We start from the raw sequence: 12,913 nt of genomic DNA on the forward strand, positions 1-12,913 counted from the left end.
CACGCTTGCAGAAAACAATGATGACGTTTTCAAGATCACGGGAGACGGTGATGATCACCACACGACCATGGCAAATAGTCACGATATTACTGCGATAAAATTGTCACTGATAGATGAGGTCAGAGTCAGACTAGCCGTGGTTGGATTAAAGGGTTCTATTGTATTTTAATTTTAATATAGTGGGGAGAATAATATCAAAATTGTAACAGTACTACTTGGTTTATTTACACTTAAACCTACATAACAAATTGACTAGATTGAAAATGAGAAAACAATGTCAGTTAAGATAAAAATATATTCCAGCTAATCCAGATTAAACCGAAATATGGTTTCAAAAAATGTCAATATTAAATAATTAACAGAGTAGTCTGATAGGGACTAAATCTTTTCATTTTATTATGAAAGCTAGTATCTGAATTCAGTATTTAACATTACTGGGAGCATTTGCAATATTTCTAACATAGATAATAGAATTATTTTTCAATAAATAATGCATTTAATCATAGTGATTCAACTTCTTAAACCGTTTGTAGTAAAAGTATTTTTAGAAAATAATTTTATAAGTCACTGACTATTTACTTCCTCATAAAATTTACACAACAATTTTGTTGTTCAAGATTTAATAAGTAAATTACCCTGATTTAAATCTTTACTTAAAATGCTGTACTATGAGTACTAAACATAAGTGGTTTTCATTCCATTTATCTGGACCAAATTGCTCCTTGACATTCTGTCGAAGAAAAGTAATCCTGAGGCTCGCTCAATGCTTTCTGGGGGTACCTGAAAATGACAAAAAGATGAAGTGATTTTGTTTTACACAAAACACAAAAAAATATAATTTTCTGTACTATTCTAGCTAGTAGTATTCCTAGCTACAGCCCTGCTTGGAGGCTCAACAGCATGTAGGACGGTTGTCGGTGGACACGGTCTTCCCCATGATGACGGAGAGTGAGGACAATTGGACCTGTGTGTCTCATTACATCCAGGGTCTCCGTGCAAAGAAGCTTTACCGTGACCGGGATGCAGTCTAGGTCAAAAAGGAATTGAATGCCAGAAACGGCTTGAGCCCTGAGGGCCTAGGTCACACGTTGACCTGACCTGTAGTAATGTGACAAACAATTCCAAGTCTGTGTCCAACAGAGTAGAGGAGGTTTTTATTGAGTAGTCTGATAAGCTCAGGAGTCTCACATCGCAGTGACTACGATACAAGATCTAGAGCTTTGGTTTGTTATAAACGGCCTTCATTTAAATACTAGTAAGACGAGTTTAGTTCATTTTAGAAACTTACAGAGTGGGGAAGGAGAGTTGAAGCTAAGAATTAGCGGTAATGATGTGGGAGTTCAGTAAAGTTATTAGGTGTTGTATGTGACCAGAACTTAAATTGGCGGGAACATAGGCCTACGACACAGCTATGCAAGAAGTTAAATGGTATATGTCACAACATGAGCTGTCTAACTCATTGCACAAGTATTGGAACTAAAATGACACTCTACTACGGATATTTTTATTCATTAATAAAATATGGTATAGTGTTATGGGGTAATACTGAATTTTCTAAAGAAGTACTAAGAGCACAAAAGAAAATCTTGAGAATAATGACTTTAACATGGCCAGGTTCTACATGCAAAAACCTATTTAGAAATTTGAAAATCTTTAAAGTAAGTATTTATATTTATGAAACTTTAAACCATGTAAAGAACAACCTAACATGGTACTCAACTGAGAAAACCCAACACCATTACAACACAAGAAATAAAAATTTACTGGTTTAAGTGGTTTATCCACACCACTCTACCACTGCTCTAGAAAAAGGTATTTATTACATGGGAATGAAACTTTTTAACAAATTAGCAAACAACATGAAAGAAGCGTCTCAGGAAGATTTTTCAGAGAATGTTAAAAGATTATTGGTCAGAAAGGCCTACTACAAAGTTCAAGATTTTTTGAATGATACTGAAATATAATCTAGTGGTTCTAGTCATTTAGCATGAATTTTATTGTTTTATATTAGCCTATCTACTTTCATATGTTTATCACATTGAACCACTTTACGGGAATTATTTATTTGTGTCAAAATCGTCAATTATTGTTCATATATTTATTCTCTGTTAATTTTTTTGTTGCCATTTCGTTAACGGTAGATTTACAAATTTTATACCTTGTTATGTTAGAATATGTTGTATTGTAGCACTAAATTTAAAACTGTGATCAACATCTTAGGAACTAATTTATGTTTTAGAATAATTAAGGACTGACAAAAAAATTTTAAGAAATCTAGACGAACCACCTGTACATGTGATTTTTACAAGTTTGTATGTTATGTGCAAATAAATTATCATTATAATTCACCTACTGATTGGAAGGTTGCTGGTTCGAACCTGCAAAATGTAAGTAGCTTTGTGATTCCAAATTGGACCCGAATCATTGGGCAATACATGGTCCCCGCTGAAGAACAGCTGATCTTAGTCAGTAACAAAGTTATTATCTCTTCTATTCAACACTCGTCTATTGGTCATCTTCACCATAAAACACTAACTTTGATGTGACAGCATCTTACGAAAACATATCTACTGAAATAGGTATAATAAATAATCATTTGTTTTTACAGTTTATATTCAGGCGTATTTCGACTGACAAATGTTTTCCAAACAAAATCTATCCATCATGTCTCATTACGTCCATTACGTCTCATCATCAAGCATTTGGTTGGGATTATGATTGTTTTTTTAATCGCCTGAAACATATAGGTATATAAAAAAATCAGAAACAACATTGATAACAGATAAATTTAACCAGACTGAGGTGAAATAACTATTAGTTGACTGAGGAATCACCAATTGAGGTAAATATCATTGTTTTACGCTATTCTTACCATGAAAACATTCAAGGGAGTGTTGTCAGCTATTTTTTGATTAGGCATAACGTAGGCCTCCATGTGCAATTTTTTGTCATGTAGCTCCATTACAACAATTTTGAAGAAATGGGTAGGAACAGCTACATGAGAAGTGCCTATTACTTGGTATCTGATGTACAGTTTACCATCTGATTCAGTTCTGAAAACATGAGACTAAATAACATAAAAAGACACAAATAAAACTATTGTCGGGACCACATAAGTTTGCAGTTGAGGGAGAAGCCTATTTACCATATGGTTTTGAATGAACCAATGAGAACGGTGCGGTGTTGCCAAATCTAATAATACCAGCTGATTTGAAAATATTGCTTTTATATTTTAATTAGTGTTGTCAATGGGTGATGTGGAAACGTCGCGCTAGCCTTGTCTTGTGATTGGCTGCCACCAACTGCAAACTGGTGGTCCCGACAATAGATAAACAGTATCAGCAAACTGACATGACTGTAGTTCCATTGGCTTGACATTGAATATCCTACTACTTTATATAAAAAAAAAAAAAATTACACTCACCAGGTAACTGGAGGAGTGGCTAAAAATAATAACTAAAAATTGAGGATAAGAAAATAAAATAAAAGGTAAAATAATACAGTCCAACCTCAGTATAACGAATCTGAAGGGACCGAACTGAATATTCGTTATATCAAGGATTTTGTTAAAACGAGGTTCGTTATATAGAGGTTAGGTTTGCAGGAATTTCGCTAAGTCGAGGTTCAGAACCAGCGTCGGTCAATATAGATCGGGATTTGACCTCATTAAAATACAATTAAAGTAGCATAGGCTACGCTACAATACTTTACAGTACAGTATTTACATTGTACAGTAGAATCTAAATTATCCGGCATAATAAAGGGGAGGGATCTTGAATATTGCGCAATCATGAAAATGGCATTGACCTTGGTACAGGTTAAAAGCTGTAAGTTTAAAATCACAACTTGTTCTAACCCTCCTAAAACCTAGCCAAACACTGTATTGCGTTTTGCGTAGTCATAAACCATGTAAAGAACAAAACAAAACGGTAGAAAGTTTTCTAAGCTACTGCTCGTGATAGGCCGGTAGGCTACTTACAGTACAGTACTGATTTATCACAACAGAGAAATGTCAATAATAATCATTAACTGTAGCATTGGTGTTGCTAATTGAAACAAATCGTATTGAAAACAATAAATTATTAGATAAATCATTATAAAAGTGTATAATCATAGCCAACTTAAGGATAATAAAAACACTCGTAAAAGGAATGTTAAGATAACGTCGATAACGATGTTGCTATTCTTTCTCTTTGGTTTTGTTTTTATATTCTTTCTTAGTTTTCTCTTTATCCAAAAATTGTAAAATTCACCACAGTAATCCCATATCGCCCAATCACAGCTTACTAAACATTACGTCGTCATCAGTCCTCATTGAATGAAATCAGTTCTCAGTTGCAACATAGCGCGCGCAGCGACAGCAGACAAAGATGTAAAACGGAGCAGACGAATGTTAGCGCAAGCGATGTCGTGACCTTTCCATTTCATATGATAAAGAAACAGATTTTCCCAAAACAATAATTGGGTGGGGGATTTGTTATATCGAGGGAAAGACGTAGACAATTCGTTATGCAGAGGTTAAATTCGCAATGTAGAGGTTCTGACAATGATAAATTCGTTATATTGAGGTGTCTTATTTTAGCCGGAATCACAAAAAATTCGTTAAATCAAGGTCGTTGTTATGGTTTGTTCGTTATGTAGAGGTAAAATATACATTGTGTCTTATGGAGAGTTCTAGGGGATTAAAAAAAATTCGTTATATCAAGGAATTCGTTATATCGAGGTTCGTTATATCAAGGTTAGACTGTATTGTTAAATCAATAACTTCATTACCATAGGCCTACTCAATGTTAGTGCTAGAAGATACATAGAATTTTAATGTAGGCTACCGACAGTTTTATAAAATCAGATCACAAGTGTACTTAGAAGCCGTACATTTAAATGAAATTTGTTTGGATTTTTTATGTTGAAAATCACAAAAATTTTACTCTTAATTACTTTTGAATGATAATATTGAAGCGTTGCAGAGTTGTACCAGTTAGTTCAGAATTAATAGGACTGTACGAAATTTCATTCAAAATTGTCAGAGCCTTTTTTTGTAAAAATCAGATTTTCTGTAACTTTATACAAAAATCATAATTAAAAATCTAAATTACAAAAAGGTGAAAAAACGCCTGTATATACCATGGACCCACATACAGTACCAAGTTTCATCTATAGGACCACAGGTGTTCTTACTTGATACTTGAATCCTGCATATTTGACAGATCTAGTGTGATAAGATTGTGTCATAATTTATAATATAATAAAACTATATACAATATTTACAAAACCAGTATGTTCTGTGTAGTCTGTAGCTCTTTACACATCCACACCATAACGCTTTGATTAGGTCGAGGACCTCCAAGTAAGTGTCAAGTCAAAGCATTCTTTATTTTCGTTGTTTTGTACATAGCGTTTGTACAATGCGTCATTTCTTAAAACTAATCCTTATAGCTACCTAATACAATTTCTGTCAATAAGTAAGCACCATAATTTCTGTTTGGCAAATGTTTGATTTAAGGCCATTAGTTATTTAAAAACTCATCTACACAAACCATGTGCGTGTACAAAATCTCATTCAACCATTCAGTTGTACAATGAGGACACTGATTGTAATCTAGTGAGTATAGTATAATGCTCTCACAACTAGGTGTTCTTTTAATCTTCTTTTAAATTTTGAAAACTCTTGATTTGTGTCTATTATGGGAGAAATTTTATTTAAAAATTTAGATCCTATATAATTTGGCTTTTTCTTTAACATTTTTAATCTGCGACTTTGCAAACTTATTTTTTTATCGTTTCTTGTATTATAATGCTGGATCAACTGAACAGTATCAAATTGCTCTTAATATTGTCTTTAACGTGGTCAGTTTGTTCCATATTTAGCATTATTCTGGTTTATTTTTTTCAGTTTTATATCTCATTCTGATTATTAATACCGTAGTGGTTTCTCCATAAACATGTATATTGTAGACTAAATGAGAATAATCATACCATGAGACCATTTTGAGTGTTGTCAGATCAGATATACCTATTTCTTAATGTCCTAAAGCAGACAGACCTGATTTCATTTTAGCCAGTACTTTTTCCATGTGGGAGTTCAAACTGAGACTGCTGTTATGAGCTCGTAGGCGGCATAATTTTAAGATAAAGGAATAAAACAAAAAACGTCAACCACTTTGATAATACCTCAGGTTGTGTGTGGCACTTATGTACAACAGTTGCAGCCTACTTTAAATGCTCTTTGATATGTATATAATTTAAAACAAAATACCCCCGCCGCAGCAAACCTGCAGACTAAGCGAATTTCCATTTGACTGATTGGATGTACACTGAAATGTCTACTTAAAAATATAACATTTATTCCCGATTTAAATAGAACTAGTTTAACAAGTACTTAGGTTTGCTGCATCAGGGAGGGTAAAACTGTGTTTTTTTTTGTAAAATGTTAATAGTTAGTAAGAAATAAAAACATTTTCCAAATTTGATCAAAATATGTTCATAAACAAGCAAACTACAACAGTTTACTTATTCTCCATAAGAATAACATGGGAATTTTAAATTTACAATTTTTTGGAATTTTCTCCGTAACCATTAGGCGCATAATAACGCTTCAATATACTAAATTATTTGTTTTTTTAAGCTCTACAAAATGGTTTGGAAAGAAATTGCAAAATTTTATGTTTTTTGGGTCAAAAATGGGAAAAACCTATTTTTACCCCATAAAACCCCCCATAAACCCCCGTTCCCAAGATCCGATCATGCTGGATCGCGAACTCGTTCGAATAAACGTAGGTTTACACGTTTGTACCAAATTTCATCAAAATCGGATCATTTTTGCTTGAGTTATCGTGCTAACGGACATATATAGGCTATATATATATATAAATATATATATATATAAATATATATATATATATGAATTTGAACGAATGGTGTTTTTGGCCTCTAGAGACCTCAAAACGAAAAAAAAAATCGGTCCCGCGTCCAGGTCTTACCATGAGTACTATGGTAATAGCTTATTCCCTATATGGGAAATTTGCTAACAATAACAGATTTTTTATTTTATTCCAAAACGTCCCTTGCTTCCTGAACCGCTCTAGTATATTCTATGACTAGATTGTTCCAAACTATATGTTGCTTACTTTGGTAAGTAGAGTGGTCCAGTGCACACATAAACATTGGGGTATATTCTTGTAAGTCTCCTCACATGCTGTTCCAATTTGTTCCAAGAGTCCCTGTTGAAGCCGACCCCTACCTGAGGAGCCATATTGGACAGTAGGAAGGTTTGGTCCACATGTCTCTGACATACACGGTGATTACCAGCCGCAGCGAGATGGCCTCTGTCAAACCCACTGCCTTTGTAATCTGAGTTTCTCGATCTGAAATGAAATCATCTATTATAGGTACTGTAAAATTCAATGTAGCCTATGTCATTTGTCATCTGTCGTATGTTTGTCCTTTATGCATTACGAAACTGGCCGTCCGATTGTGATGGAACTTTGGGAAGTTGTTCTATAATACCACAAAGAAGCTTTCTGTCCCATTCCCATTTTTGAACTCCCTTGGAGCTCCGCCTGAATGGCTCTGGAGTACCTCATGTTTTTACCTTAAAATGGGTATTCGTATTTAATAAGAATCAAAGCATGTTGACAGCTGTTTCAAATAAACCATCAAATTGGGTTGTATGATGTTCCATAGCATTAAGAAATTACAAGGCTTAACATCAGGATAACAACAACAATAATAGGTAGGTAGGTAACTTACTTTCTCTACAGTAGGCCTACTGTATGCAGGGGGAGAAAGTTAAAGTCATTTAATAAACGGAAAAGAATAGATGTTTAACAGATTGAAATTATTAGGCCTACCTAGAGTAATAAAAGATTACTAAACTTAAAAGTAAAAGTTACCTTACCTGAAATATTCATGTATTGATTTATCTTCTGTGAACTCACACTTGGAACGATCCACTTGATCATTTTTCTTTACTGATTCAGCTGTTAAATGTTCAAAGACCCATGCAGCAACTCTGTTACGTCTATCATAAGCTAATACATAATCGTCCAAAGAGCGTACATTATCCAAACTGGGAAAACCATACTTCATTATCTGAAAAATAAAGGACATTAAAATTTTCCCGAAATAGAAAAATCCCAGCATTTTATTTTAAGAAGCTGATAGATGGTGTGCGATAGAAACTAGCCAACATCTGCCATTATTGGATGGTTTTATGTAGATTTTGAGCCAGCTGAAGCCAGGTCAACAAGTAATAACTTACTTCCACCCATGTAGTCTACTAAGGGGTGCAAGGACTTAGGCGTGTAAGTGGTAACTTAAATTAGTAGGGACCTAGAGGCTAAGTTAAGGGGTGTCGCATCTTCAATGCTGATTGAGAAAATAAGTCTTCCTGTAGAGTATTTAGATGCAATGACAACTTCCAGCACATAATTTTATCATGATTTAATAGATTAAAGTAACTAAGTTAAATGTACTTATCGACATTCAGATTTTAGGTGCCCAAATTCGTAGGATAAATCGAGAAAAGAGCATTTAACCCAAGTCCCAGTCATGAAGAAAACCCAAGTAAAACCACAAACTGAAATCATTTGACACAACTAAGTTAGGTACCTACCGGTAGGAAAAAAAACAGAAACTGATAAAGATAAAATTGGTAAAACTGAGTTTTCACTACTTATGTTATTTTGACTTTTTTTTACTTTATTTACCTAAATTAGACTTTTTTGAGCACTTTTTACATTTAACACTTTTGGGGGAAACGCCGTTTTCACCCTCAAAATCGCGTTTAAAGTTTGCCAAAAATTATCACAATAAGGCCATAGGTAATTAGGCCTATCTTATGTCGACCTCCAGTCAACGCTCTAAAAATTAATTTTTTTTTTATCTGTTCGTTTTTTAATGCTGATTCCAAAAATGATATTCATTTTTTGCGGAAACGTCCCGTTTTCCCGGAAAATGGGAAAAACGGGAAAAATAATTTTTTTCTCAAAACCCATGTTGTGGGTACTTAAATTGTGCGGAATTTCCTCCTGAACAAGAATACACTATTAAGTAAAATATCACCGGAAAAGCGACCGCGCTGGCTACTTATGTACTGCCGTGTGGCGATAGCATTGCGGGTGACTCTAAGCCATTGTAGAATGCGGGCTTTATTTTGGGTTAGGATTGGCTAGGTTAGGTTAGGTTAAGTTTGGTTAGGTTAGGTTAGGTTAAGTTAGTTTAGGTTATGTTAGTTTAGGTTAGGTTAAGTTTGATTAAGTTAGGTTAGGTTAAGTTTGGTTTGGTTAGGTTAGGTTAGGTTAGGTTAAGTTTGGTTTGGTTAGGTTAGGTTAAGTTTGGTTTGGTTAGGTTAGGTTAGGTTAAGTTTGTTTAGGTTAGGTTAGGTAAGGTTAGGTTTGGTTAGGTTAGGTTTGGTTAGGTTAGGTTTGGTTAGGTTAGGTTAGGTTAATTAGGTTAGGTTAAGTTTGGTTAGGTTAGTTTAGTTTATCAATAACATGAGTTTTGTAAGTAAATGGACCTAAAATTGTGGTATGCGGGCTTTATTTAAGGTTAGGTTAGTTTAGGTTAGGTTGAGATTGGCTAGGTTAGTTTACTTACAATACTCATGTTATTGATAAACTAACCTAATCTAAACTAACCTAATCTAAACTAACCTAACCAAACCTAACCTAACCAAACCTAACCTAACCAAACCTAACCTAACCAAATCTACTTAAACTAACTTAACCTAACCTAAACTATACTAACCTAACCAAACTTACCTAACCTAACCTAAACTAACCTAACCAAACTTAACCTAACCTAACCTAACTTAACCAAACCTAACTTAATCAAACTTAACCTAACCTAACTTAACCTAACCTAACCTAACCAAACTTAACCTAACCTAACCTAACCAAACTTAACCTAACCTAACTCGAAATAAAGCCCGCATTCTACAATGGCTTAGAGTCACCCGCAATGCTAGCGCCATGCGGCAGTACATAAGTAGCCAGCGCGGTTGCTTTTCCGGTGATATTTTACTTAATAGTGTATTCTTGTTCAGGAGGAAATTCCGCACAATTTGAGTACCCACAACATGGGTTTTGGGAAAAAAATTATTTTTCCCGTTTTTCCCATTTTCCGGGAAAACGGGACGTTTCCGCAAAAAATGAAAATCATTTTTGGAATCAGCATTAAAAAACGAACAGATTTAAAAAAAAAATTAATTTTTAGAGCGTTGACTGGAGGTCGACATAATTACCTATGGCCTTATTGTGATAATTTTTGGCAAACTTTAAACGCGATTATGAGGGTGAAAACGGCGTTTCCCCCAAAAGTGTTAAATGTAAAAAGTGCTCAAAAAAGTCTAATTTAGGTAAATAAAGTAAAAAAAAGTCAAAATAACATAAGTAGTGAAAACTCAGTTTTACCATAAAATTAAATAAATAAGCTAGGCTAGGCCTATTTTCAATAATTATTATCAATCAATTATTTATCAATTAACTTAACTTAGTTGAGCTAGATCAAATTCAGGCTTAACTTACTTCCCCCACTCTGCTTTTCAAAGATGATGATTTTTCCTCCACAGATACAGGTAAAGATTTGGAATCTGGATTTATAGGAGTGGCCGCAGATACTGATCCATAAAGTGGTAGTCCAGGGTACTTTTTCATGCCATCGTTGGATATTAAACTATTCCTCTCAATGTAGAGTCCTAACAAATATCCCGCACAACCAACGCTTCCATATCGAAGAATTCCTTTCAGGTTCATTATTTAAATTTGTAGATGTTTCAAACACTTGTAATTTTTAAGTTAGGCCTAGGTCTAACTTTTAAGATATAGGCCTAGGCCTTGTAATTAATACAAATAATGATAGCAAAATGTTAGGGCCTATATGTTTAACTAATATAGGCCTAGATATCCTTATATTATTTTACAATTCGATTGCAAATCATAAAGACAATGGTTTCTATGGGGGGGGGGACGTACCAGTAAGTTAGGCCTAAGTTCTGAGAATTAAAATATATTGCTACTAGACCTAACTTAGGCTATTAGTATCCAATTAATAGTCAACGCTATTATATAAAAGTACAAAATCAGTTGACCTTAAAATTGATTGAAGCCCGGTTAAGAATAATAATCACTCAATTCCTCAAAGGTGCGTAGAACGGGAAGTAGAAAATTATATAATAGGTAGGCCTACATAAAATAATTTATAACCTTTCCCCTTTACAAAATGTAAATACAAATTTGAGGTTAGGTCTTGGTCTTAGGTTGTTTCCGTTTGGCAATGGCAAGACTGGACTGAGACTGAGACTGACTGACTGTGACTCGTGACGTGACGTGCTGACGTGCTGTCGACTCCGACCGTCACTGTCAGACTAGTCTGACTCAGACTGTCTGTCTCTTTTCCTTTTCCATTTTCCACCGTTTTCTCAATTATTGAGTTTATGAGGATTATCTTTATAATAGTGCCATGAGACTATAAAGCCCCCCACACACTACCAGACCAGACCTCCAGACCAGACCGTCTGGCTGCAACCAGACCGTCTTGGACGGCTCTACACACTCCCAGACCCAGACGGTCTAACATTCGTAATTGAGAGACGGTGGTGAGAACTCCAACAAATGAATGAAGACTGTCACGGTCACGATGGTCGGCCGTCTGACAGACAGCGCTACACACTCACAGACCAGACAAAAATAGTGGTGGGGGAACCTCAGACCGTCTGTGGTCTGAGGGTTCAACCATCAGAGAGAACCATCTGTGAGTGTGTAGCGCTGTCTGTCAGACGGCCGACCATCGTGACAGTCTTCATCCATTTGTTGGAGTTCTCACCACGGTCTCTCAATTACGAATGTTAGACCGTCTGGTCTGGGAGTGTGTAGAGCCGTCCAAGACGGTCTGGTCTGGAGGTCTGGTCTGGTAGTGTGTGGGGGGCTTAAAAGTTCGATCCTACAAGGTTAGGTCTCGCCATTGACTGGCGATTGATTAGAGGCAGTGTGGCAGAGCAAGCCAGCAATCAGCATCAGCAAGTAAACTTAATACTGTAATACAATAAAATCGGCATAAATTGTGTGTTCAATTGATAGTATCATTGACTAAACATACATTTAGTAACAAACAATTTTTTACATTTAGTTTTTAGAGAAAACAGTAAGAGTATTAATTTTATATATTAAGTATTCCGAGAGATTTCAGGGCTAATTGTTTATATTGCTCAAAATAATCAATCAAATCAAATAATTTAGGCCTATTATCATGGACATTATGCATTGACATCGTCAGTGGAGCAGAACATAAAGTCAATGTTATTGTCTAACTATTGGCCTATGAGTTAAAAAAGTCTGTTGTACAAATTACTTTCAAATATAGGGTTAACAATCTCAACACAATAGACGATAAACAAAGTTAACAAATGAATAATTAACAAAATTGAAGAAAACAAAAATAGGCCTACTATATAGAAGTAATTGACATGATTTAGATGTAAAGTTACAGAGTTATCACAGGTTGTTCAAGAAACTCTTTAATACCGTAAAAAGGACCTGTACATGACAGTAGTACGTGTATTTTCTCATTTTAATCCACAAATTAAAACCAAAAACCTCGAGTGATAAGTATAAAGTTACCTTTTGTTTTGTAGTTGCCTTTAGTTCTAAAAGGGCAACACCAAAACATAAGGTAACTTAGTTAAAAGGTTCTTGAAACTGGGTAACGTATTAACATTGAGTGACATTAGAGACTAACTTAATATGTTTAATCCATGGTGTTACGAATGGGAAAAACCACGGCCGCCTTTTAACTCCAGGCCGCGGCCTTCGAAGTGGCAACGTCGCAAAGTAGGGTTGTAACAGCTGTTTTGTTTGGAACCAACTATAGTCCGTCCGTTTGGCTATGATACCCAGTGGATCAGGAACCTTCTCGG

The 12,913-nt window shown here is 34.9% G+C and overlaps 1 protein-coding gene across 3 annotated transcripts; it reads right to left on the reverse strand.

Moving 5' to 3' along the window:
- Positions 1 to 200: 200 nt before the first annotated feature.
- On the reverse strand, positions 201 to 11,251 carry LOC129005935 (endonuclease G, mitochondrial-like). Of its 3 annotated transcripts, XR_008491884.1 has the most exons (6): positions 10,527 to 11,251; positions 7,898 to 8,091; positions 7,128 to 7,364; positions 2,873 to 3,053; positions 2,379 to 2,734; positions 685 to 780 (listed from the first exon to the last, which is right to left on the reverse strand). XR_008491884.1 is itself a non-coding variant. In XM_054434971.1 (5 exons), the coding sequence occupies exons 1-5, from the start codon at positions 10,752 to 10,754 to the stop codon at positions 676 to 678; spliced, it is 945 nt and encodes a 314-aa protein (XP_054290946.1). In that variant the 5' UTR covers positions 10,755 to 11,251; the 3' UTR covers positions 201 to 675. The 3 variants fall into 3 exon arrangements, 2 of the variants coding, with proteins under 2 accessions (XP_054290946.1, XP_054290947.1); XM_054434971.1 differs by lacking the exon at positions 2,379 to 2,734 and having other exon boundaries at positions 201 to 780; XM_054434972.1 differs by lacking the exons at positions 2,379 to 2,734; positions 2,873 to 3,053 and having other exon boundaries at positions 201 to 780.
- Positions 11,252 to 12,913: the final 1,662 nt, after the last annotated feature.

This window comes from Macrosteles quadrilineatus, unplaced genomic scaffold (assembly GCF_028750875.1).
Source record: "Macrosteles quadrilineatus isolate MER2022 unplaced genomic scaffold, UCM_ALF_1.0 Scaffold_46__1_contigs__length_943047, whole genome shotgun sequence".
NCBI classification, from domain to species: Eukaryota; Metazoa; Arthropoda; class Insecta; order Hemiptera; family Cicadellidae; genus Macrosteles; species Macrosteles quadrilineatus.

What these genes read in the sequence shown, in the direction of transcription:
- LOC129005935 (XM_054434971.1), bottom strand. Translation starts at nt 10,754, where the DNA reads ATGAACCTGAAAGGAATTCTTCGATATGGAAGCGTTGGTTGTGCGGGA. An exon ending in GGACCACTCTACTTACCAAA is followed by an intron (nt 3,054 to 7,127) that starts GTAAGCAACATA and finishes TCATGTTTTCAG; the next exon opens with AACTGAATCAGATGGTAAAC. An exon ending in CTCCCTTGAATGTTTTCATG is followed by an intron (nt 781 to 2,872) that starts GTAAGAATAGCG and finishes TGTCATTTTCAG; the next exon opens with GTACCCCCAGAAAGCATTGA.